The sequence below is a fragment of the Pungitius pungitius genome, chromosome 19 (genome assembly GCF_949316345.1).
Source record: "Pungitius pungitius chromosome 19, fPunPun2.1, whole genome shotgun sequence".
In the NCBI taxonomy this organism is placed as follows: Eukaryota; Metazoa; Chordata; class Actinopteri; order Perciformes; family Gasterosteidae; genus Pungitius; species Pungitius pungitius.
In genome coordinates this window covers 3,189,754-3,216,839 of record NC_084918.1, presented here as the reverse complement: position 1 = coordinate 3,216,839, position 27,086 = coordinate 3,189,754, and the positions used below count along the sequence as shown (strand labels likewise).

The 27,086-nt window shown below is 47.5% G+C and overlaps 1 protein-coding gene across 10 annotated transcripts; it reads right to left on the bottom strand.

The window, feature by feature from the left end:
- Positions 1-45: 45 nt before the first annotated feature.
- On the bottom strand, positions 46-26,860 carry abi1a (abl-interactor 1a). 10 transcript variants are annotated; one of them, XM_037456069.2, is made up of 12 exons: positions 26,574-26,860; positions 19,603-19,770; positions 13,083-13,259; positions 10,051-10,065; positions 9,396-9,499; positions 8,871-9,011; positions 6,417-6,517; positions 5,450-5,575; positions 3,702-3,959; positions 2,388-2,474; positions 1,433-1,618; positions 46-1,348 (listed from the first exon to the last, which is right to left on the bottom strand). In XM_037456069.2, the coding sequence occupies exons 1-12, from the start codon at positions 26,688-26,690 to the stop codon at positions 1,173-1,175; spliced, it is 1,656 nt and encodes a 551-aa protein (XP_037311966.2). In that variant the 5' UTR covers positions 26,691-26,860; the 3' UTR covers positions 46-1,172. The 10 variants fall into 10 exon arrangements, with proteins under 10 accessions (XP_037311966.2, XP_037311961.2, XP_037311960.2 ...); XM_037456064.2 differs by lacking the exon at positions 2,388-2,474 and having other exon boundaries at positions 26,574-26,859; XM_037456063.2 differs by lacking the exon at positions 10,051-10,065 and having other exon boundaries at positions 26,574-26,859.
- Between the last annotated feature and the right edge of the window lie 226 nt (positions 26,861-27,086).

The window sequence follows — 27,086 nt, the reverse complement described above, 5'->3', positions numbered from 1 at the left end:
CTTAAGGTTAAGTCACACACACACACACACACACACACACAGCCGTTGTACATAGAATTGTTTATTATAAAAGACTGTACATTACTTTTTTCCATCAACATATTATATGTACAAAATAAAGGGCAGATGGAGATCTGAATATTTCCACCGATGAAATTATCCGGGACATGATTTCAGAAATTGAAAATACATAAAGCAAGCGGGTGACAAATCAAGGCAGAAACTGAAGTATCAAAAAAGAAAAAAAAGAAGTTGTCATGTGATGGTACGTTGGAGGGCCGACAGAAGAACTACATTGTGGTCAAGATGAACTTTGGACCTGAGTGACAGCCGATATGGATTTTAAAACCTGTGCAGAGTGGAGGTATTTGTTTCATTGGTCTGCGTTCAGTTGTCACGCTGTCCATCACAAGCCAAAATGGAGCCCATGACCATGCGGGTTACAAAATATGGAATGTTGCTTCAAACGGATCCAAATGCATTTCAACTTCCTTTGAGATTTAAAGTCCGAATGCAAGTGAGCGTTTAGGAAGTGTGGGGAAGCTTGAAAATGCATCTCAGTCTAAAAAAAGTTCAGTGATTTCAACAGTGTAACAAAAATTAAAAAGGTAAATACATTTACAACATAACAGAAGCAAGAAAACGTAAGATTACATTTGATCTCTTTAAAATTCTGCATGCTTTGATTCTCCGGAGGAATCGTTTATCTTTGAAATACCAAACAACCCTTTTTAAATTAGTGAGTCATTGACAGGCCATCGTTCTTTTACAATGAGACACCCACTGAATCCACAGCACAGAAACCCGGACGCCATCTCCTTCCGAAGGTGGTCACGTGACCCCGACACCCGGGTCGACCTTGTGTCTCGGTAAGATGAGGTCGTACATCCTTCAGCTGTGTGACCGTCGTCTCTCAAGTCCAACTATCCAGAAACATTAGTTTCTACTTTTTCCATAAACGTACCCCTAACCCGCCCGTATAACACCAAAAAATAAACTAAATAGATATTACTTTTCATTTTATTTGCAATCGGTAAGGGAAAGAACATTCTGTCATGTAAAAAAAAAAAAAGAGGAGGATCTTACAGGTCTATGTGTCAGCAGTCAAGACTGCGTTCAGTCTCTCAGCGGATTACAATATGACTGAATAAATAGACCCCCCCCCCCCCCCCTCAGTCAACATAGTGCATGATGGACTCCACGTAGTTGCCGGGGAACAGCCCGGTGACGCTGCCGGAGACGCCCTCGTACCAGCCGTCGTCGTTCTTCTTGATGACGTAGATGATGGCCCCCTCCATGAAGCTCAGCTCGTCGTCCTTGTCCCTGCTGTAGTCGTAGATGGCCACCACTGAAAAAAAGAAGGGAGACGTTCAGATATGCAGAGCCCCCCCCCCCCCCCCTGCCCCCCGCCCTCAATGAGCGTTTAGATTACCTTTCTCCACGTAGCTCTTGGGGGCCCACTGGGGGTCTCCGTCGGCGTACGGGTCGCTGTACTGCACCACGGCCGCGTCCTCTTCCTCGTAGTCCACCGGGGGAGGCGGCGGGGGCGGGGGGGCGTCGTCAAACATGGGGATCTCGTCGGGAGGCGGAGGGGGAGGCGGGGTGGGAGCGTCTGCAACTGTGGGGACAGAGACGGGTAGTGAGGTGGTTGTTGTTGTGGTGAGGGGGAGAGGGGTCACGAGGTCGAGAGGCGGCGGTCGAGTCGTGCAGGAATAACGATGTATGAATATTATATCCATGCAGCTAGGACCGATCCAGGAGACGAGGTCTGCTCTACGCGTGAATCGCTCGTGCACATGCAGCGTCATGCTACGCATCGGCAGGTTAGTTTCATGAGACAGCAACTAAACTGCTGTTTTGTGAAAACAAAAAAAATGATGTCAGGAGCTCCTCATGAATATTTTTAATTCTTCCTGACGAGAATATTTGAATGTGGCGGATTGCGTCCATAAGGGGGCAGCAAAGAGTCCAATCTTCAACACATGCTGAACATTATTATTCACCTGGGGTAAAACCTGCAGAGCTGCATTCAGCATATAAATACCAAGCTTCAGTCGCTGCATGACACTAGTTTACTAAATGAGTAGGCGGCACATATTTAAAATAAGGAAGAAGATTCTCATTCTGCTAAGAACGTCATGCAGCTTCATTGCTGTTTAGAAGCAATGCAGCTTAATAGCTGAAGAGATCCGTCTCCAAACAGCAGACAAGTTACATCTACCATGACAGCTCTCTAATGAGACATTCCTGTATTGTGCATTGATGCAGAGAGACAGTGTGTGCATGTGAGGGGGGGTTGAATAAACACAATGCATGCTGGGTGCTCTAGAAAACGGGAGTATTCGGCACAGATGAGGAGGAAAGTATGTCTGGGCCTCTTCACTTACTGCTCTCCTGCATCCTGGCCACAAAGCCAGTCAGAGGTATCTGTGGAGTCAGCTGGGGCATTGGGGGAGGAGGAGGGGCGACAGACACTGAAAGCGCAGCAGAGGAGGAGAAGACAGGAAGGCAGAGAGAAAGAGAAGAAGAGACAGAGCCCATCAGTGACCAGGAACATACAGAAGACGGTGTGACAGAAAACCACAGCAGTGAGACGGACAGAAAAGACGAGCGTGACAAATTGATCTTCCTGTCGACTCAAAGGGAACTTTAGAAAAAGGACCAATTATTGGATCAACGGATGAATTAAATGAACTGTTGCTGCAGCGCGCCCACAGATCAGGGCTGAAAGGTTGGGAGATTTCACCGTGTGTCTCGGGGCGAACGGAGGATTACGATGGGCTGTGAATGAAAAGAAGTGAGCGCGGCCGGGGGCCAGAAGGAGGCGCTGTTTGCATACGAGGCTTCGTTAACCTCAACCCGGAACCCCCGGAAAAAAGCTGCTGAACTCCCTTCAAATCGGCTCAGTCACGGCCGCACGGTAAATCAAAGGCTTATAACAGAGTATCGATTGCCACCGTGTAAAAATTACGATTGTGAATAACGTTGTGGTGGCCTGAAAAAAAGAAGAAAAAAAATCTATAATCTCACAGTAAAAGTGAATGAACAGTCCTCTGGAAGAGACGTCTCAATGAGTCCATGCAATCGTATACAGATACTGCAGCTAATTCATTTTTTTTAAAGAATGATAATAAAATAAGAAATTCAACTTCGGTTTTACTGGTTTGTGATGAAGCCGAACACGCCGATCGATTGTCTCGCTTGTATCTGTTGTGAAATCCAAGGGCGAGGCGTTCTCCATGAATATTAAAGACGTCCCACGGTTAGATTAAAAGCCTCAGCCCGCACTATTTGACTTTGAAGAAGGGCCTCCGCCTCGAAACCAACTTCAAAAACACCCCCGATGAGACGGAGCGGTGTGATAAGGAACGCGGGACTTTGATCACACTGCGTGAGTCTGTAAATAAATGTCTTGATATAGTTCAGTTGTTGGTCCACATTTACTTCAAGAATTCAAGGTGACCCCGTGATCATCACCTGAATGATCATGTTGTATTTCCTGCTTTTTCTAATATAGCTGGGTACTTTGCTAATTTATTTTATTTAGTTTATTACTAATAAAAGTTCTACATCTGTGTTGCTTCGGCCTGGACCTCCAAGCAGAGAAGAGGAGACATTGGTCGGCTCACTTTAGCTTGTGACCGTGCAGGATTTGTCGAAAGGTGGGTGGATGAAGAGGACCGGGGACAGGAGGGCCTTACTTGAGTTCTGGCCGTAGCCCGGAGTGCCTCCGTTAATGTGAGGCTGCTGTAGCTGCTGCTGCTGCTGCTGCAGCTGCAGCTGCTGCTGCTGCTGCTGCAAGGAGAACTGGGAAGTGACCGAGGGCGCCCGGCGGTAGGTTCCGGTGGCCGACACCATGGAGACGGAGGAGTTGGAGGGGTTGTGCCGCGAAATCTGCCGCGAAATGGTTCCAAACTGGGACATCGGAGCGGGTCCCAGACCAGGGCCAGGGGCCATCACTAGGAACCCCCACAGACAGGGAGAGAAGAGGAGGTGTGTGTGTATGTGTGTCGGGGAGGAGGGGGGGGGGTTAGACAGAAAGAGGAGGAAGAAAAAAAAAAAAGCACCCACAACATGAATCATCAAGATTGTAAGAGATAAGGTGTTAAATGCTGATTGGAGCCCAACACCTTATGAAAGAAAAATCAATAACTTATTTGAGGAAGCAGGTGTGTGCGGAAGCAACACAGCTTGTCAAGTGATAAGTTGCAAAGGGGAGGTTTCAACGGGGTTAAATCAAAGAAACACAGAGGTCGCAGGAGGTCAACGGAGTCCATTCCGAACCGAAAAAACACAAGTGGCTGAGCGAAGACAAACTGAGATAGAACTTCACGAAAATAACTGTCCCAAAGTAACCAAATAATCTATAACGTCAGCTGCATTACTACAGCAACATTAAACACCTTTAAATATTTAAAGACTATAGCTGTACTGCGTGTGTGTGAGAGAGAGAAAACAGAAGATATTTATCTCGTCTCAAGTATTTCCTGTTCACATTTCTCGCGGTGTCTCTCGGGAGAGAAAAAGGAGACGGGTGGAACCGGAGGAAGTGAAGATCCAGAAGAACATGGGAGCTAAACAACTTCTCCCTACTGACACACACACACACACACACACACACACACACACACACACACACACACACACACACACACACACACACACACACACACACACACACACACACACACACACACACACACACACACACACACACACACACACACACACACACACAAAGAAAGAAGTCTCAATAGTTTTTCACTATTCTGTCGGTGCCTCCATTCATGTTGTTGAACACGTCTGTGAGGGAGGAGAACCTCTCAGGTCAGATTTGTAGAGATTCTGAAGGCAGTTTTTCCACCTTTTCCAGGTCGAAAGTGATTGGAGACTTCTTTATGAGCCAGTTAAATTTGATAATTGAAGAATTAGGAAGCACCACCACCACCACCACACCACCCCTGAGGATAAACAAAAACCTGTCTCCAAAAAGACACACTGCAAGCAAGACCACCAGCAAACACATTTTCATGCCTCCTCATCTCCTAAACATTTTTAGGAATTAAGGATACACAAAACCGTAAATGTTAAAGTTAAAGTCAAACACTGCAGGAATAATCCTTCACAGAAGTTTAAATGTAAGCATCCTGCCTTTTGCTGGACAGACTCTCGGCCTTTAGACAGATTTGTTTCCTCATAAACCTTCAGCAATTAATGGAAACCAAAACAATGGGCAGCCAATGCAGCGAGCCAAACATTTTGCCCCCGCTTGCTTGCAGTGTGTACAAACAGGCAGACACCCACCCAAAACACTTATTTGTGCTCCTCCACCACAAGAAGATGCCGAGGGGGGGGCTGGTGATTATCCCCCCCCCCCCCCCCCCCCCCCCGTTTGTCCGTCCGAGCAGAGGAGGCCACAGGAGTGGCCTTCGAGGTCGTGGTGTCTCACCTAGAGGTGGTGGAGGTGGTGGTGCTGCTGGTGGGGGGCCGAGCCCGGCCATAGGAGGAGGAGGAGGAGGAGGTGGTGGGGGAGGGGGAGGCGGAGGGGCTCCCGGGGGAGCAGACATGGGCGGGACTGAAAGGACATTGGTAACCGTTTAAAGCAGCGTGCTGTGTTGCATAACATCACTTCTACGTCACCCGGGACCCCGTTGGAGGGAGGTGGGGGGCCGGGGCGGGGCGCAGGTCTGAATCGACCGTTTCCATGGCGACTGGCTTACAGTGGAGAGCGCTGCACGCTTAGCCCAGTGCTGCAGAGGCTGCCTTCGTGGACCTAAAACACGTCTCGCTCTGCTCCAAACCGTTCTTGTAAAAAAAGAAAGCTGAGGCGTGTGCACGTGTAACGCTGCTGCATGTGCACGTGTAACGCTGCTGCATGTGCACGGTGCAACGCGGCGCCTCAAAGCAGCGTGGCCTATTTCCACAGAGGAGAGAATCAGCTGTGCTCGCAACACAATGGGCAGCATAATCCCTGTCTGGTAAACAGAGGCTTTGTGTGTCGCGTGGTGGGGATTTTTTTTTGCATTTGTTTTTGTATCTTAAGAAGGTTATTTAGGTGAAACTTTAGAACGCAGAGACAGATGCGCGCTTTACACTGAAGGCACGCGGCCGTGTGTGGAGTCATCCGTCTACTGTACGCACCAAAGGTCACCGTCTCACAGGTGGGAGCGCTGTGCAAACAGCAGCCCGCCTGTCAATGTTTAGAGAGCCTTATCTCACTCCACACCGCTCAAACACACAGGGAATATAAATGGATATCTTTTATTTTTCTGCACCCGAGTAACAAAGCCTTCAGGTGGGTTAGCGGCGCTGTAACCCGGGATGGGGGGGAGGAATTAATGACGGGTTTAAAGTGCCTGCAGAGAGAGAGGCCTGTGGTTACTGTGGCCGCGTGACGTGCGGCTAGCAAAGCTCACCTGGTCCAGGGTTGGGGATGGAGGGCGTCGGCACGGCGATGGGAATGCCAATACTGCTGCTGCCGCTGTTCTCCCTGCTGCTACTGCCCCCGCTGCTTCCACTGAGGGGGGGGGGGAGAGAGAGAGAGAGAGAGAGAGAGTTGCTTTATTCGCGCAGAAATATGGGCATATAGGACCTAGTATTTGGTACCCAGTGAGGGTACAAGGCCAGGGATCAGCTCAGCAGCGGCCCCCACCAGGTCGCCTCACCCTGCCACTGACCCCAGATCAAGGGCCCGGCCGACTTAATCCCCACCTCTCGCTCTCTCGCTCTGCCCTTGATCCTCGTTTCAGCTGCAGCCCCCCACCCCTGCCTCTGTCATCCCCCTTTTCACCCCCACCGTCCATCGGCCTCTTCCTCTCGTTGCCTAGGAAGTGATTTCCCCCACTGCCGTCTCCTCTGATTCTTTCCATCCCTCTGAACCCCCTCCCCCCACATCTTAATTCCCCCCCGATCCATGTCAGTGAAGCCCCAGGGCTCTGCGGGCATTAACAGCAGGGGGCCCCCCCCGAAGGATGTTGGTGGGAGCCGAGTGTCTTTGGGCATGAAGGCTAAACAATATCACAACGTACTCCAAACCCCCCGCCTGTTTAGATTTATACGTTCTAATCCCCCCCCCCCCTTCTATAACTTTGCAGTTCCTTCGTTAACCCGTTTATCTCCCCGGCTTTTGCTTTGTTTCAAAGCACTCGGATCCATCTCTACATCTTCCTGGCCGGCTCATTCAGCCTCCACTCAAGGGGGGGGGGTTGTTAACATCTGGTACGCACTGAAAGGCTTTTTAACGTTCCAGCTACTGATATATCAATATCATAATATGAGACCAGACACCATCATAGATTTGGGATATCTTGTTAAATGACATTGTTATTTTAAAATGACATTGTTATTTATTACAGTCAACTTACCAGATGGTTTCAGCCTTTATATCAGATGCCTTTTTAACACTTGAGTCATTAATTTCACATTGCAGCTTATTATTCATTCAAAAATGTATATTTATATATTTTTTACATGAATGAGCAAACAATGTGTTGGATGTGTGGAATGCATCCTGTTTCCTGCATTCTTCCCCCTCAGAAGGACGCAGGAGGAAAGCGGGGGGGACGCGCAGAGACCGAGGAGCTGAACGAGCACAGCCAGCGTTGCGCCCGGGAGAATCGAATAGCGATGAACCACTGATTGGTGACGGGGGGGGGGGGGGGGGGGGGGCTTGGAAGCCGCTTTGAGCGGAAGTGCCGGACTCGGGCTTCAAATTAATGAAGTAGAAAGAGAAGAAGCGCTGCTTGGATGAGCGGCGTTGTGCGAACACACAAACAAGGCAGAGAGAGAGAAGTTGGTTCCCCCAGAAGGGGAAATAAAATATGTATGTAATATTTACGAGCATCGCAGTCAGCGCAACAGGCTTTTTAGCTAATGAGGCGACGTCTCTCGCTCATAACTCAGATTTGATGAAGGAGACTTCTGGGTAACAATCCTTGAGAGTCGTGTTCAAGGTTTTCCATGTTGGCTTATTTTGCATTTTTTTGAACCAGCACTTTCTAATCAAAGGCTTTTACTGATATTAATATCATGCAGTAACAAACCCGCCGACGAACACTGAATGTGTGCAAACCATAAAACCAGCCGAACTAGGAGAGGAGATTAGAAGTATACGACGCAGAGGGGAACTTTTTTGGAGAGGTGCTTTGCAGAGCACACCATGTGATCAATTAAAGAGGTGTGGCTGGAGCACTAATTCCACTCCTGCCTATCTGGAAACGGGTGGATAGTGTATGAAGTACCGGTCTTACAAAAGCCTTCCAAAGTACATTAAGGTTTCATCTGCAGACGTAAGAGAATTGAGCCGCCAAAGTTTGCTTTTTTTAAAGTTTAGATTACTCGATCGTATCAGCAGGGGGCAACAACGTCTGGCTGCTTTCTGCTCCTGGAGGTATAAAATCATTTTCTATTTCTCTACACTGTAATGCCACTTCTTCCACTTCTCTGTACTGATCTGCTGCTGTAGCTAACACACACACACACACACACACACACACACACACACACACACACACACACACACACACACACACACACACACACACACACACACACACACACACACACACACACACACACACACACACAACCAAGTACTTTCACTGTGGAGTAATTCATTTATTAATGAGTGAATCCTTTAGTCTGTCAAATGTTTAAAATTCTTAAAAGTCAATGACATTAAAGCTGCCAAAGCTGATAACGGCACCATGTTGTTGTTTGTGTGACATTTAATTATCCAGGATATGAAACTGAGAAAACAGTCACACATTAACCAAGAGTCTATTAATAACCTTCCGAGCAGTTGTTGTGGTGTGTGTGTGTGTACCTGTGTGTGTGTGTGTGTGTGTGTGTGTGTGTGCGTGCGTGCGTACCTGTGTGTGCGTTGCCTCTGGCTGAGCGACGCCGTGCGTCCCGGGCTGTGCTGGGCGCCCAGTCGGGCCGGGCTGGTCATGTAGTCGTTGGGCACCGTGGGCGGCTTCACGGGCTCCAGGGTCTTGTAGGACGTGTTGCGTCTGCGCGGCAGGGAAAAGGCAAATCAATATTAAACCGTGAGACAGGAAAAAATTATCAGAATTTTGTGCAAATCAAACTATCGGCTCTAGATCCCCTCGGTTTAGTCAAGCTGGAGGCTGCAGGCCGCAGTTCAGCCTCCAAATGAAGATCTGATTCATGTCTAGCCGCTGCGTGTAAGCGACGGATAAAAGTCAGTTGTTGTTGTTTTTAAAGTGAATAAGAGCCAAAACCCTTTTAATTAAAAGATTAGCATCCCAGTGCCTGCCTCATTTACCTGAACAGCGTGTCCTTTTATCGCCCCCCCACCAGAACTTTTTCTTTCCCTTATCATTCAGTGTTTCATAAATTGTGTTTCAAGCGTTCTTTTGCATGGAAGTCTTTACCCGATGGTGCCGCGCCCCGACATGGGCGGGCTCGGCGGCTTCTGCGTCGGCGGGTTGGTCCTTGATAGAGTTCCTCCTCTGACTGACTGGTTGTTTCCAAGTTGCTGCGGTGAGAGAAGAAATCATTTTGTCCAACGGTGTGACTAAAGTCTCGATGCTACGGGCTGCCCAGAGGACGACGCAGAGGTTCATTTCTGTAGGCCCAGTCGCGGGGTGTTTGCAGGTTGGAGACCTTTGGGTTGTCCCAACAAGGCTTCTTGCGCAACACTTGTTTTCCCAACAATCACCTAGCACCCAAAGAATGCAGATGACTTAACGGCTTTGAATTTTGCAACATCTGGATTACCAGAATTGGGGTTTCGGTAAAAGAAGAATATGTGTTGGACAGCGTGTGCTCTGTCTGGGGAGCCTGTAGGGATCGACTGCAGAACATTCACAGACACTACACATGTAAACTATGCGGTGACACACAGGGTTGGCACATTGACAAAGGAGGGTGTACCTATACTAAGAGGACTACAATACAAGTCGGTTAATGGGAATAACGTGGGAAATGACAACAACAATGACATTTATAGGGATTTGCTATCAAAGGGAGTCGTACCAATCAATTATACATTATAGTAAAATGGGTCATGTGACAAACCAGACTTACCTTGGCTTTTAGCCACTTATGAAGGCCAAGGAAGGGAAAAAAAAGACAAGAGGGGGACAGAAAGAAGGCATGTCAAAACGGGCCATAAACGGATCAGACGGAGACAAAGTACAGGCGGGCAGGAGGAAAACGATTCCTCGCTGTATTTACACCGAGTAAACATTCAGGCCCGGGGCAGGGCAGCGGTCACAAGTCCTTCCACCCAAGGAAAAACACTGTGGCTGCAGACCTGCAGCACCACACCCAGTGCCAGGGCCGGGAGGAGATCACAGGAACCCGACACAGATATCATGGACCAACCAAACGGGTTTTATCTTCCCACGGTGCCGGAGAATTTCTGAGAGGAATTTACACTTTTTGCTTCAAACAGACGTCTCCTAAAGAAGGATTTTAAGTCTGCTGAGCATCTATTTGATTTATTTAAATGGATATATGATCGCATTACTGGCTGCTACAGAAACCTCTGCTGTGGGAATACAGAGCATACAGAAGCAGTGGGGAGTGACAACTGCAGAGTCAAGTGGCTCATCTATTATGCAGCTCCCCCCCCCCCCCCCCCCGGTGGCCTCTGCAGAACGCGCTGAAGCTTCTCACGGGTCCAACGAGAGAAGACGAAACCCAGAAGCGAATTCCCGGCGCGGGTCAGCATCAAGGTGCTCCCTGCGTCTTCAGTGCTGCAGTATTGGATTCACTTTACAATCTGGGTCACGCAGAAGCCCCACGACAGCCTTCCCTCATCTTCCCGAGGGGCCGATGCCGCGGATCTCTTGTTCCGCGGCACAAACCCACCCTGGCAGCGTGGAAATGCTTTTAAACGTCCCGCGATCCAACGGCGTGACACGCGCGGGTTCAGGTTACGGGCGTCGTCGCCGTCACGGGCAAAGCGGCTGAAAGAAACTGGAGCAACGCGTCCCGTCAGGGCCGGCTGAGAATAAAAGACTTTGACGCTTCCCGAGTTTATGGCCGTCGCCAAGGAGACGTCCCAAAAAAAGATATCCTCCAGAGGAGAGGCCAAATATGGTTTGGGGAAAACTACTCCAACGGGGGTGTTGGTCACTGCTGTTAATGTGGTTGGTTTTGTATTTAAATTCTACAAAAGGAGTGACCTCATTAATTAACTAGATTCTAAATTACAATGCTTCATTCTGTGGAATCTAATATAGTTTGTGATGCCAGATTGGACAGCATTTTTCCAGAAATAGTCTGTATTAGATGAACTTTTTTATTTTTAACGCAAGAGATGTGCACATGTAATCTATAAGTCACATGTTTCTCATTGAAATGGAGCATGAAATCCGATTGAGGGTGTAATTATTACGATGCGCAGCTAATCTTCTGCTGTATGTGTGAGCTGCTCATGGAGTGTTTGCTGCGGTATGAAACCACACCAGGGCCTCAACAGTAAACCCCAAATAGGCCTCATAGGCTCACCTCTGTACACGCAGGAAAAGAGCGTCAAAACAAAAAGGTAGTCGTGGCCCTTTAGATAATGTTTCAAGCTCAACATGAGTGCAATTTAACTGAACACACCTGACATCGGCCCCGCCGACCAGATTAAACAGCAGAGTGATAAAAAAAAAAAAAAAAAATCAATGAATCTCATCTTTGGTATTAAAGCTAAAAAGAATTGCGTGACCGAGAGGCAGGAACATCCAGATCTGTCGACTCAAATTATCAACAATAGGATGTACAGATTATCTCACAGATTAACGCCGCCTCCAGGTCCCTCCGTTTTTTTCCATATTGCTCGTTTGGATTCAGCATCAGCGTCCATTCATAATGTATGAGAGCGGTGCGTATTTATTATTTTTTAGCTTAACAAGCCGATGAGAGTTTCACCGACGACAACAAAGGTGATTTAAACTCCTATTAAAAGTATTGACTGGGGTCACTAAGTAAACCGAGGGTATAGATATTCCATACAAGCCGGCCATCACCGGATACTATATGAATTAATATGGAGTATTGACGTGGAGTATCGATTGGCTACTTGGGCTGTGACATGCGTAGATGTGTGTGCGTGTGTTTCTCATCACATTCACTACGTACATACAGCATTCATATGGACATGTTGAGGAGAAAATCCCCTTAGATTAGACAAGGAGTAATGTGTAATGTTCTTAAAATAGACCACTCTCAAAGCAGTCGTGGATCTCGACGGTTTGGGTAATTTGAGACTATTAGATGACGTATGGATGACTCACACTGGCCTCAAATGTTCTGCTTAGCATAAAAACAAAGTAGGGGGGAAACAGCAACTACACATGCATGAGATGTTTCAACAACATCAGGTTCACTCTACACACAGAGCAACACGATGGCTTTTGTTGCACTTTTGCCAATGGCCGTAACGCTACAGGACGAGCATGTTGGGCCTCTAATCCAATCCGACTGAAAGCTGCCATTGATTGGAGGATTGATGGGCAGATGGCAAAAAAAAAAAAATGCCCCCGGCCATCAGAGAAACGATGTCATTACCGCCGCAGTTGGGACGACCCAGTGACCCCGAAAAGCGAGCCCTCGTGGGGGAGAGGGAGGTGAAAGTGTCCCACTTGGATGGTGAGAGTTGATCACATGAATACCAGCCTCTCTCCGGCCTTTCAGAATGCTTCACGATGTGAAAAGAACAGACGTAATTGCAACTGTTGCTTGAGAGAAAAACCAGAGAAGTGGATTACGAGGCCTTAAGTGCCTTTAAAAAACGTCTCCTTTTCACAACACTCCGACAACGGAGCTGTTTTCTCCTTCATGATGTAATCCCCCCCCCCTCCCAACGAGTTCCCACCAACCCACACCGAAACATATTCCTGTAGGGTCAGAAAGGGGATCTTTCTGAAGATGAAAGAGAAAGTGCCAGAGATGGAGTGTGGAGAAAGAAGAGAGGGAAATAGAAACACCTCTGGCGAGAAAGAGAGGAGGGGGATGGTGAGAACATTTGATATAGTGAAAGAACAGAAGCACAGACACTAATTAAGTGTAGATCAGATCTAAAAAGTAAAGGGGGAAAACTCTGAGAAGAAACCCCCGCTCACCTTGACGCCGTGGCCCACGTCGTCCAGCACGTTGTAGTCGACGGGCTTCCGGATGTACCGGACGGGCCGCTCCATGTTAGCCGGCGCGATGATCTTATGGGTCCTGGCCGTGTTCTTGTTGGTGGTGAGGATCCCGATCTCCCGCCTGGCCACCTTCTCTTTATGGATGTCCACCGTCTGTGAATGACAGGAGAGGGGGGGGGGACACATACGGTTTCATTAAATCACCGGGCCGAGCATTTCATCACCGAGCCTGTAATCTTTTACAACACACAGGAAGTTGATGGTGGCCGGAGCCTGAACTTAATAATGATACAATGCAAGTGCACCTGAAGGGTTCTTCCCAAACAACACCGACTTCCTGGATCCAGATGAGCCGTGATGAGTTAGTGATGAAATGTGATTCAACCGTGTTCATGTGTCAGAGGAATAAGATGAAGTCTATTGTGTATTTGGAAAATCTCGCTTTCATCTTCCTGTTGCGACGCTCTTGAGCCAAAATGTGATGCATTATTTATGCTCTTTGGGACCAAGAGTGTTTTCCACCAGTTGCACCAATGCTCCATTCATTAGCCTGTCCCTTGATAAAACCAAATTATTTTTAAGATGCATCCAGAAAACTGTCCATAATTATCCATGATTTCTACACAAACCATTTGATATCTGAACGCCATTGCCCACCCGCCGCATTTCCAGCCCCTGACCCAGGAGCAGCTGCCCTTCCTTTGAGAGATGAAAGGCTGCAATGTCTGCCGGGGGCCGAGCAGTAAAACGATGGTCTCTCACAGGGGAACGGGGAGGGGTCTACAGAGGATTCCTTTCATGCTCCGGGGATCTGGAGCTGGACTGAACTCTGCCTCGGTGCCGCTGCTGGACTTAGTGTCACTCATGCTGGAGCCGAGGGGAGTGAGTCTAATTTTAAACCTTTGGGAGGTGACGGGCTCGTGCAAAGTGACGAGCAGCAGATCCGACGTCTTACCAGCCTGCCTCCTTCTGCTCCGTGAGACCAATGTGATTGGCTTTGATGGAGATCAGCGGAGAGCTCAGCCAGTCTAGATCTGGTTTTCCTTTAGAGATGAAGCTCCAGCTTCATTTCACCTCATTGTAACTAACACCCACAAACATGTGGCTCTTGTCGCATGTTGGAAAGGTTACAAAGCGTTCACTCCCACCACAAAGGACTCCGCGGAAGTCGCATGCTTTGATCGACTCGGGAGGGATGGAATCCGAGGGAAAGGCCTTTTTCCAGCTAGATACTATTTCACACGTGTGTGCAAGAGGGACAATTATAATTGAAGAAAAAGAAATGTGATAATGAAAGCGAGTTAACCAGCGCAACATTTTCACTTCTAGTCTAGTTTAGAGCCTTCGTCAGTCATAAGACACCCTGCTGAGGAAAGCCGTTTCCAGCTAAAACTCAAAAAGTCCCACAGCAAAAGCACCAAGAAGAAAACTGTTAAATATTGCATCTAAACGGGGAAAGCGTCTGGTCCTGTTCACAGGCGGGGGGGAAGTGAGAGGGCGGCCTGCTATGAGGTAATCTCCTTCCTGTAGACGGTGTCCTCTCAGCGCACAGGAGGCCAATTCCAAAACCCCAGCGCCTCTCTGGATCTGGGGTTTGGGTTAAAAAGAGTGCCTCCTCTTCTTTTTCTTTTTACCCAACTCTTCACTCCGCTCAATTCTCCCTCTGCATCCTTTTAAGTTTGTCCCTTTTCTATCCCTTTAATTCTGGAGTCCACCACCTCTGTGACTGCAGGGAAGATTTAGGTCACACATTGAAACGGCTGCCAACCCCATCACCGCCGTCCTCTCATTCCAGCCGCACAGTCCAGACCACTTTGGACTCAAAGGGTTCTTCCCATTTGGCGACGGGAGTGAGTCAGCGCAGCGGTTGCCACGGTGAGAGATTCCTGTTGTGTTGTCAGTAGCAACAAGTGCCTTAATATTCACGATTTTTTTTCTCATTCATTCAGCTCTTCCAATAGTTTCTTATGGCTTGTGTTTGATTGCAAGCTTATAAAATGAATTAAGCAACAAAGATATTATTTCTTCTCATTTAAAACCCCTTTTCAGTCTCGTGGTAATGAACGATGAGGACATTCCTCCCATAGTGGGCTCATTTGATCCGGCCTCCCTGCGTAACACCGATTAAAGCTACGCGTGGAGTATTTGAGAAAACAGGTCACACGTTGACACACAACGCCGGCAGAGGAGGCGTGAATCTCTCAGTCAGATTGCATCGGCCAATCAAAAGCCAGCAGGAAAAACCAGTCCAGGCAATAGGCAACCGCAACTCGACGGCTTCCCATCAGACAAAGACAAAATTCTTTGGAGGGTGACGTAAGAAGAGAATGCAGACAACTACTACTACGTGAACACACCCTAAATACTATGTGTCTGGTCGGACCAGATGCGTGGGCCAATGGTTAATGAGGAGAGTCTTCTTCCTCCTCATCCTCCTCCTCTTGAGACACAACACCAAGGATCTCTCAGTTCCCCTGGTACGCCCACAAAGAACGTAAAGAGATTTATTTTTACTGCCGCGGAATATCAAAACCAGAGCAAGGCATGATTATGAAATAAAAACAAGTCTTCTTAGAGGTGAGCTCCTCTTTGCAGATGTCCAGGATTAAGAAATCCTTGTTCTGCAGGATCAGCGGGAGGTAATGGGCCACGGAGCACACGTCTGTAAGACACATTTCAGCCTCAAGTGGTTTGAGAAGGTCCAGGCTTGATGCCAGAGGATTTATCTGAACAGGGGAAGACGCAGAGAGCAGACAAGAAGGTCCGCCGTGATGAGCGTTGTCGAGTGGGGAAAAGTGGCACCGCTGATGCGGCTCTGCAGAGGGGAAGGAAAGAGGAGGAGGTGGAAGTCTCTACTGGTTCATCAACACTTTGAACATAAGTTTTTATTCTATTCATTGAATTTTTTTTTTTTTTAAATCACTGAACTTGGAACTAAACCATAAATAAATTGGGCTCATCAATAGAAAATCAATCTGTAAAAAACAATCAACCATTAAAAGGTGTTCAAAAGATAGAATATGATTAAAAAAAGAATATCTATGGGAGTCACATCGCTGTAATCCACTGCAGAGAAAAATATTTCCTCTAAATATCCAACATCCAAAAGACAAAGTGAAAGGAACTCTTTTCACAGCCAAGAGAGCAGGAGAGAGACCAAAATACACAGCAAGCAGTTTGATCAGCAGGAAACACAAGGAGCGTGTGCGCACACACACACACACGCACACACACACAATGAAGCTTCATTTCTTGTTTGGATGGGCGCCATTCTTCCTCGACAGGAGGTCAGAAAGGCTCCTCTGCAGCACACTGACGCTACCTCAAGCCTCTGCATCAGTGTGTGTTCTCTCTCTCCCTCACACACACACACACACACACACACACACACACACACACACACACACACACACACACACACACACACACACACACACAAAAGCAGCAGAGATTAACGGCATGCAACTGCACCAATGCAAACACGAGATCAGATGAGAGAATTGTGTAACTGTGTTAACGCCGTGTTACACACACACACAGAGCAGTGTACAGTAGACGCGTCGTCACTGTGGTCACTGGGTTCAATCGGCACGCCTGCCAGCTCCCACAGCGGCTCAACATCTGTGTGAAGCACAGCTGCAGCGGTGCAGTTCATACAAATCACACGCACAGCTCCGCTGGTTTTATCACCACACCCAATACAGCTCCTTGAGATGTGGACATGCTCGGGATTTATTAACAGAGTGGCTAGTTTGTGGTTCGATTCAGAATTTGGAAAAATAGATCTTCTCAATGAAAGAAAATCCAAGTTTCTCAGAAAGACAAGAACTACATTTCTTGCACTTGAATTGACCGGTTCACTGGTTGTGGAGATTTAAACATGACCAATATTCCAGCAGATCTTAGTCACGGACGCGAGACGTCTGCAGCGTCGCGAATAGTATTGCAATGAACTATAGCTTGAGTCATTTTCTGACACAAACTGTAAAAAGGTCTTTATTCATAGCTCTATAGTTGAGGTGTGAAAGCGTCGCTGGCTGTTTAGAGGTTACGGGGGGGGCTCGATGAGTCAGCAGAGACTGCACCGCGGATGTAACTGTTGGACCTGGTTAGCTCTTTTGAGCAAACTTGAGGTTTGCTATAAATAGCTGAAGGGGATCAAACAGTGACCCCTGCATCGTCGAGCTGAGCTCAAGTATCGAGGTCTATACGAGTTTACATCTCGTTGCGTGTCCGAGTTCCTCCAAACGAAAGCGCCCCCCTTCCCCCCAAACTCAAGTCTCTGCTTCTATGGCATCAACGATCACTTCAGATGTCAGAGCTTTGGAGGACGGCTCGCGTGTCGCTGCACGTTACGCCGAAAAGCATCTCCATAGAAGCCGAATGGCAACGACGACACAATCGGGCCACGGGAGCAGCGGCTTTGGCTGCTTGTGCATGACACCCACCCCCCACCCCACACACACACTCTCTTTTCGGGTATCAGAGCGGTTCCTTGGGACAAAGCGCTCCCTGTTTGCAGCCTCTTAGCAGCCACTTCACACGCAGCACAAGGTGGAGGCCATGTCCCCCCCCCTGTCCCCGGCCTTCCCATTAGACCCCTCTGCAAAAAAATATATTCACAGATGAAACGCTGAAGGAATCCAAAACTATTTACGGCAAACACATCAGGAGCCCCCGTCTGGAAACATGGAGACGCAGAGGAAGAAGGACATCAAGCATTCAGCGATTTATAGATATTCACAAAAAGACGCTAAATGGAGAAAGATTGCTGGAATAGAATTTTAAGAGAGAAAAGGTTTCATTTTACTTTCCAGCAACTCAAAAGAAAGAGGCCAATTATTTCTTTGCGACAGCATCGAGTTCCTTTTCCCCCGTGGCTACACACAAAGTACACAAACTCGGGGTTAAATAGACAAGAACCGCTGATGGGCCCGTGCAATGTAAAGTACAGCCGTGCTTCCCAGACAGTGGACCGTAGGGTTGTCATGGAGACCAAGGCAGATAGTGACCCTGGTGTCAGATGAATGCTATTGTCCGGGTATTGACTTAAAACCCGAAGAAGCGAGAACTCGCCTTTCTTTACTTGTCATCGTCCATCTTCCATTAGGCTTCTCTCTCTCTTTTTCTCTCTGAAGCCCTCGAGTCTCAGAAGTCCCATTTCCCTCCATTAGACTGAAAATCTGACCTTCACTGTATCCTGAAGGAATTTCTGGCACTATTAGCAGAGAGCTGTCTGAGAACAAACACTGATAGCGAACATGGGAAAGCAGAAAACTAAAAAAAAGGAACTTCCTTCGTTCCATCGGAGATCACTCAGTCATATGCGGAAAGAAGGTTTCCTACAAGAAACACCCCACTTTATTCCAGCAGTTATTAAGTTTGAGTTGAACCGCGATGACAACTATTGGCGTGTCCCGTGTCCGGTGAATGCCATCCACTTCTAATCTATGAGAGGCCACCTGGCTGCAGCTCTTTTATCGATTTGTCTGAGCTCTTAATGCCTTCATTGGATGAGCGGATAGATTTACCTGCACATGGCAGCAAGTCTCATGCTACGGAAAGACGAAAGTCATCGTTTCAGAGAGCCTTTTGAGTTAGGAAAGAATACGTATGGATGAAGCCGTATTCTATAAAACTTTTATTTGAATCAATCGTTGAACTCAACAGGCGTCCTTTCGGCAAAGGTCTCTCTAAAGGGACAGGCCTCTAACTCCTTTTCACACAAAACCAACAAAACATGTTTATTTATCCTCTTAAAACCCAGTATTTGTTGTTAATAGTATTATAGTTATTGCTAAAATGTGTGGATCTAATACACATATATATATATATACACATATATATATATATATATATATATATATATATATATATATATATACAGTGTTTCCCACACACTGTGCGAGACGGACTTTTTGCTCCCGCAAGACTCCATCAATGGACCATCTCCTGAGGCCTTCCCTTTTAATAGGGCATTACAATCTTTTTTTAGCAAGCCCCGCAAAATCTGTTGCTCTGACAAGGTTGCAGACTTTACGCATGTAGGGTGTAACAAGTACTATAGGGTGTGAAATGTGTATTAGTGTCAATTGTGTATAGTTCTATGTATTGATGTGTGTTTTAGTACGTGACGTGTTTTGTATTTACTCCAATAAAGTTCTGCTGTACACTGCGGACTAATAATTACAAGTCAGAGTGACTGTGCTCAATGTTTTATAATGTGTGTAGGCCTCCTGAGACGACAAGAGCAACAAAAGGAGAGGCAAACAGAGCGGCCACTCATCTGGCCAGACACAGAGCCAGTCAGACACTCACGGCAAACACCGGCCAATGAGAAGGAACCATGGAGATTCTAGAAGGCCTCGCACTGTGTTTGAAAATAACAGAGTCTGTGTGGGAGTGAGAGGAGAAGTGGGACGTGTGGGGTACCATTCTTCACACTTGTATGGTCTGTGGTTTGTGTGTGTGACCGTGGTGTGTGTGTGTTTCTGACCTGGGAGATGTGGTTGATGGAGGACTCCATGCGCCGCAGCTGCGAGGCCTGGATGTCCAGCAGCTGCAGGACATTGTTGGCTAAGGCATTGATCTGATAGGCCACGCTGGCCAGCGACTGGGTGGTGTAGGCTTTGGTCTCCTCCAGAGCTTTCCTCTTGTCCTGGGCCTGTGCATGACAAAGGGATTAGAGAAAGAAAAATTATGTATATATAAAAAAAAAAAAAGATTGAATGGGAACCCAGTTAAGTTAGCATCGCATAACATTTGCATTCATCTTCTATCCAGGTCATGTTTGTGCTGGATTTGGACAAACAAGAGCAGCCAAAAGCATCCTTTTCCCACCCTCCCAACTCTCACTCCCATGATAACGCGCTCTCTCTCCGGGGGGGATTTGAGATGATGTAACCCGGCCTGCAGGGGCCATATTGGAAGCTCTGAGAACTGAGTGAGAACAGCTCACTACATTTATGAACATCGAAAACTTGGCCAGCTGGTAGAATTTAATTTTTTCTTTGGTGATTTTTGTATATCCAAGTAAAGTGTTGTTGTAAGTGATCATTTTTATTACTGATTGATTACGAGGGGGGCAAGCAGAACATTTGGCCGCGTGAAGAAGGGAGGCGAGCGGACAAAACCAGGAACATCCCCGTCGCCGCAAGTTGGGATAGCGTCTCTTTTAGCGGCGAATCGGGCCTCAGGAAGGAGGGGGGATTCCTCCGGAGGGTGCTCGGTAGCCAAAAGGCCATCAGCTGGAGGCAAATTCATTCATGTGCACGCGCAAACACCTTCTACTGACACCGCAATGTGCAGCGTGGGAGATGAGCAACAGCTGCAGTAACAGAGCAGCCCAATATGCATCACAGCCAGTTTCTAAACAGCAAGGGGAAGCAGTTTTTCCAAACAGATCACTGGGCAACGTACGCTTGCCTATGCAGAACTGCTGGCCTACATATCAAGCTGCATGAGAGATTGTGTTCCAGTTGCTGAAAACTACTAGAATGTATCAGCCTCAGAATATTACTCCAACCACTGAGTACAAACGTCATTGTAGAAGAAGATTTACAATCCTGTAATATTGAACTGCAGAAATTAAAAGGCTAGCGATTTTAGTTGCCGGCTTTCGGTTGCAGCACCACTGACAGCTACTGAGCACACGCTGCAACATGTAAAGAAACATTCTGCAATGCAAATTCACCGTATTGGAATACGACGTAACTCCACAGTTAACTTGTTTTTGACAATATCTTGCAGCTGTAACAAAAAACAGCCCCCATTGAGGCTTCGGGTGCACAAACGCTGTACTGTGACGTTTAAAGAAACACTCATTCACATCCTGCGCGTCTTACAAACAAATGAATTCGGGTCGGATCCGGCTCGCACAAAAAGCACAACACGTGATGACGTTTTTTCAATGGCTGCAATTGATGCGCTTCTGAAAATGGGGCCGAGAGAAATGAGTGCTTTTTGCATCACAAAGTCCACAACGAACTAACGTGTCTCTAAATCGACGCTGCAGAAGCACGACCGGGCGTGAATCTGTTAAAACAAGAACATCAAAGACTATTCATTCACCCCCCCCCCCTTTACCGCACTCACTGTGAATTAGATCTAATTGGTCAAGCAATGGAGAGGCCACTCCTTCCTTTCTAGGTTCACACGATGTTAAATCTTAAACCTCAAGTTCATCACACAAGCCGTAATCCCTTTAAACCCTGAGCTCACTCTACATTTTTCTTAAAAGAGTCAACATGTCAGTGGTGGAATCTGTCCCTGGACATTCTCTGCACCAACCGGTGCAAACTGAACTCGCCGCCAGAGACGTGACGCGAGGCGGACGGAGGAGACACCTGAACGCTTCTTAGCGCTAAGCGAATTTCTTGTTTCATTACCCAAGAGTCTTTGCTCCCCATGGCATCAGGGGGGGGGTGAGTGGGTGTAGCGTTCCACGAGCAGGAGGTGCAGAGAATGGGGCGAGCCTCGCTGCTCCCGGGGCATTTTATCTCATATTTCTGAGCTGAGTAACGGCAGGAAGACGCTGCTCCGACATGGAGGCGGCGTCAGGCGGGCCGTCGGCACCTCGGCCGGGTTTAGGGAGTACTGAGGAATGCGCCGGGCCGTGTACACAAAGGCAAAGTGCAGCTGGGAGCTGAGGAGAGATGGGTCATCATCATCCGCAACAGGAAACACCGGGCCAATGCTGCAGGAGAGCAGCAGTCGCACCAATGGGAATGGGTTTCATGGAGAAGCTTTTCAAGCCTTCAACTGGGAAAATAAACCTGTTTTCCCGCCGTCCTTCCTGTCTGACGAGATAACGGCCAACGGCCGCAGGGGAAATGGAGATGTGTTTTTTGATATTTTCTATAGGTGGGGCGCAGGAATGAGTTTTGTACCTGAGGATTCCCTGTTCCAAAGCTTTTTGAATGTCTGTTTGTTAGCTGCTGCGTGTGTAAATCTAGCTTTAACACATAAAATATCACAAAGCAAAGAAAACCTCACATAAACCTCACATAAGCTTTTAAGTGTCTTATCGTCCAAATGAAACTACAAAACGTCAAAGCTCAACCATCTGAATAAAACCAGTGTGATTATTTGCTTTTGTGCAAACCCGCTTGCTTGTTTTGCGGAGAGGAAACAGCGTGAGCGAACATCCGGGGTTTGCCGAAGAAGAATTCCAGACTTCCTCCCTTTGGAAAAGGAATCTGTTCAGGGGGTCAGAGGTGGTGTAGAAGCTGGAGCATGAATAGGAAACGGACAAGACGAGTACTCCTCCCGACATGACTAATCCGAGGAAGTGAGACATCAGAACTCTCTGAATCATCCCTCCCTTAACTCTGGGATTAAAATAAAAGCAGTTCAAACACGTAAGCGCATCCAGCGCTACACTGTTTCCACTGTTTCCACTATCTTCTGCTGACGAGCACATTTCGTTTGTGTGCTCCCACTTGTCTGCGGGCGTGAAATGCTCTCGCTACAAAAAAAAAAAAACATTTGAGGAATGTTTGGAATCCATGCAACGTGTAATCCGCCTCCAAAGTGTTGCTGCAGAGCTACAGGGGTGCGCGAAGGAATAAAAACAAACACGCTGTCACAGAGCAGCCAGAGACGGATTCTTGGAAAAGAAACGGGAGCGGAGCCCCCCCCCCCTCCTCCCCCCTCAAAAAAATCCACCTCGGCAGGAGGCCGGCGCCCAGCGAGTGTCACTCTGCCCGCAAGGTCGCAGAGGTCGGCGTGAATCACTTGCTCCCTTTGTTGTAATCCACGATGACCACTGGTCGTGGAAAACATTTTACTGTTATGCAGATCTGCGCGATATGCAAACTCTGGCGAGACTACCACCACCACCACTACCTCTACGGCAGGTGGCCGAGATCATAAAAACTAATATTTAACATAGAATCCAAACAAGCACAAGACACACAAACTAAATCATAAACTACTTTTCAGTTGATTAGTGACTAAATAGGTGACGTCAGGTTTGTTGACATGAAAATGTTCCTGATTTGTTAGTCAACGAGATTATCCATTATGCAAAATATCATTATATATTTTTGCGTTTGCAAACAATGTAGACGGTTATACATATTGATCATGCTATTCACGGGGATGTGCAAGAAACAAACCTATTCGGCAAGCACAAAAACGGGTTTAAATGGCCCGTGAATGGGACAGCATGAGGACAGCATGAGGACAGCATGAGGACAGCATGAGGACAACCTGCAGACGTGACCTCAACCCGTCCTCCTGCGCGGCGTGAATTCATAATTCCTTTCGGGGCAGATGGGCGAGCCCAGAGGTCAGAAGGTCGACCCGACCTTGAAGCGCTGCCAGCGCACAATTAAGAATTCCTTCAGTGTGTCAGAGAGGAGACACAAAAGGGGAAGTCTGTGCATGCGAGGGAACTAATTAACCTTTCTTGAGTGACTTCTTACACGTTTCATCCAGGCAAGAAGTCAATGCTCTCCACCTGGAGCAACGCACTGAACTCGTGAACAAATTAACACAGAGGTTCATTTGAAGGGGAGGGGAGGGGGGGGGGGGGTCATTTACTTTTCAGGCAGATAGCGAGGACTCTGAGTGACCGGAAGAGACACAGCCAAGCAACCAAAGCCGTGAAGTGACCAGGAGGCGTCTCTGCGGTGACCAGAGAGCCACCTGCAGCCACCGGACCACAGTTCACTAGTTCAGAAGCAGAACCGAAAGCCCGGGTGGGCACGGCGCTGGCTCAGCAGGCCAGAGTCACATGTCTCCGTTCGCCACTTGCGTTTCCCCTTTTTCTTCAACCAGCAGCATTTTATGAGGATACATTCCACGGTCTTTGTCAGAACAAAAACACAAAAGACACCATATTTACTCACGCGTGGCAACAAACCTTCACGCAATCAGTCGACAAATCTCTCTGTCAGCTGCTCAGATATGAAACGCACGTTGAGTTCTGGGGTGAGTTCTAGTGCAGCCGACCGGGTGGCCCACTTTGCATACAGTCTGCACGTGTGTCCTTGTCACAGAGGTTAAACAAGCTCAAAAACAAACTAAAAAACAGTAAAGATCCATATCCATGGGCAAGGATACATAAACAGAGTAAACAGAGATTATTTGGGCCTATGTTGTATAAAGGGTGTTGTTAGGGCTCTATTATGAAGCCGCTTCCTGGCACGGGGGGGGGGGGGGGGGGGCAAACAGGAAAACATAACTCTGACCAGTCAGCCTGTCACACACACACACACACACATACGTGAAGACACACTAAAGTCACTATCCAGTTGAGAAAGGGGGGCAGTAAGCCATCCTTGGTAAAACAAAGCTTTCACCATCTGCTTCAATTTGCGGAGCTGCACTCAGAGCTGAACAACACCACGGCCGCAGCGACGAGGACTGAGAGACGAGAAGAACAAGAGGAAGAGGAAGGAGAGGGATAAACATTTGAGGAGCATCACTAAAGAGGGCGAGCCGGGCGAGCTGAGGCATGTTGATATGTGCGCGCTTCGCAGAGTGTGCACAGCATCTGTTGCAGTGTTTTTCTATCGGAGGCGAGGGGTATCTGCAGCATGCAGACACGGATTATGAAACGTGCACTCGCTGTTAGTCCGACAGTCGCTCGGCACACGAGAAGCTCGGGATGGTGATTTAGACGTTTGGCTTTGGAAGGAGGGACAGAACGAGCTCGACTCGCGCTGCACGCGGTGCGATGGCTGAACGTTGGGAGTCAGCTCTGCGCTCAGCTGCATTGAGACGAGGCCGTTTTGGTCTCAGTGAAGATGTTCTACAGCATGACATCCAATGGAGAGTTATTGCACTTAATTTCTCCAGGTAACAAAGAACTACTGCAGCAATCCAAATGTATTTTTAGCTTTTTACGTGAAAGGGAATCATCTATGTTGCCCTTCTATCGAGTTTAAATACATTTACTGTGGGCCTCTTTGGCCAAAATATGAGCAACTAAATGGTGTCAAATTCCAAAACAAACAAAGCAATTAATAAATGTTGTCTAAACTCAATCATTTGTGTACTTTTATTAAAAGTCTTCCGGATGCTGCAAAGGGTTACTCTCTGGGGGAAACAACATTCCCATGATTCATAGAGAGATCTCAAAAGTGTGTCCCAGTGAGGGAGGGTGTGGGGGGGTGTCCATAACAACGACTGCCACAAAAAGACACATCATGTTTGGGACGAAGATGACCACCTTCTCGCTCTGTTTGGGTTGCAAGTGGCCCTCAGCTTCGGAGTTGGGCCTCACAATGCCAAATCCCCGAGGGGGGTGGGGGGGGAGGAACCAGGAAAAACAACTAAATTACAGGGAGTCCTGGAGGGGGGGGAAGACAGCTGGAGAGGACGCACCCTCTCTGCAGCCGACATGTTGGGCTGTCTTCCTGCTCAAAAGAGGTTTTTCTCTCAGCCACCCCTTGTTTGTGTGTGACCCAGTTAGTCCTGCTTATTTTAGGGCAGACCGTGCTGTCCTCAAATATATAAATACGGTGTCACCGTGAAACCAATTAGAAGTTTCACTTCGACACACCGCAGAATGCTTTCATCAAGATGAACAGCTGAACTAACTACAGGACGAAAGAAAAGAAGAGAGAAAAAGAAAAAAAAAGCTTTGTTACCACGAATAAGTTCAACAGAAATCAACAGCTCGGGCCTTTTATTGACCGACTAACGAAGGCTTTGCACTCCTCACTCGGCCTCGTCGCGAACCTGCAAAACCCCATGCGATTGATCTAAAGCGAGCTCTCCGTTAAGTCCGTCCGGGACATGCTGCCTCGCGCGGTTACAGAGGCATTACGAGTTGATTAACGGTTAAAGAATTAGGTAGCAACAATAAAAGCAAGGAACTGGCATTATAGCACATGCACTGAGTGCTTACGAGCCCGTAATGTGTGCATTACACAGCCCGCTGTAACACTCCTGCAGCATCCCAGCGGGGACTTTCTGTGGTATTAAATGGTGAGTTTAAAGGCCGTATGGGATGCAACGGACCGACATAGAACTATAATATCCATGTGGACGTGTAGTGGTGTAGCGTGACATGTAGCTTTCCCCACTAATGTAGTTACACGTTTGTTTTAGGCGGCGTAAGTATCAATTTAAGGCGAACAAACTGGGGTGACTTCTTTGTTGGTGTCGTAAAAAGGAAATTAAATTAACTAACGTTATTTTTTAGCAACTGAAACCTGCAGTTGTAAAAAAAAAACGACCAAGTAGTGATAATAACATTTTTTGCTTTGTTAAAAAGTAGGCACACCCTTCGTGTAAACAAAATACATGTGATTAACTGAGCAAACGGATACGGGCAGCCTTGATATCCCACCGTTTTGAACGCATCAACTGTTGTTACGCGGCTCAAAGCTTTTGGGCGGAGGAGATCATTCCAGCTTTTTTTATCCACATTTCCTGTCCCGACAAGCGGTTCGATCCCGGGCGTTTTTCGCGACAAAGGGCGGCGGGAGGTAGCGGGCTAGCTAACTCTCTTACCTGGACATAGTTGTTCTCGCAGTAGTCCGCTACTCTGGTGAGGTTTTGGTAACTCTCAACGAGCGCTCTTTTACCGGCAGGAATCTCTTCCTCTAACAGCATTTGTAGCTCTGCCATCTTACATCCCTCCACAGAGCCTGCCTTCCCCTCTGCCGCTTTCCCTGTGATTGAAACGGCTACCAGCTCGGCTGTGCTCCGGTAGAAAGAGAAGAGAAAGAAAAAAAAGAAAAAAAATCCCTCCGCCTGCTATTGTGGGATTCCTGCCCTCGCGCTGGCGTAACCTCAATCCGAAGATCGTCTGTGTTGAGTGAGAGGAATCACTCTGGGGTTCAAAGGTGGGGGGGCGTTGGTTCGATAGAAAAAATATATATAAATAAAATATATAATATTTTCCATCTATTATGGATCCTGTTATATTCATTTGATAACTCTAACAACCTTGTATGATGGAATTTACAAATACAAACATATAATCATTTATTAAGTCATTTTGTATATAATTAAGAAATAGAA

Bases quoted from the DNA above. Each gene is read 5' to 3' on its own strand.
- abi1a (XM_037456069.2), bottom strand. From the start codon at position 26,690: ATGGCAGAGCTACAAATGCTGTTAGAGGAAGAGATTCCTGCCGGTAAA. The intron at 5,576-6,416 runs GTGAGCTTTGCT...ATGTCCTTTCAG, and splicing joins CATCCCCAACCCTGGACCAG to TCCCGCCCATGTCTGCTCCC. The intron at 1,619-2,387 runs GTAAGTGAAGAG...CTGTCCCCACAG, and splicing joins GGCCAGGATGCAGGAGAGCA to TTGCAGACGCTCCCACCCCG.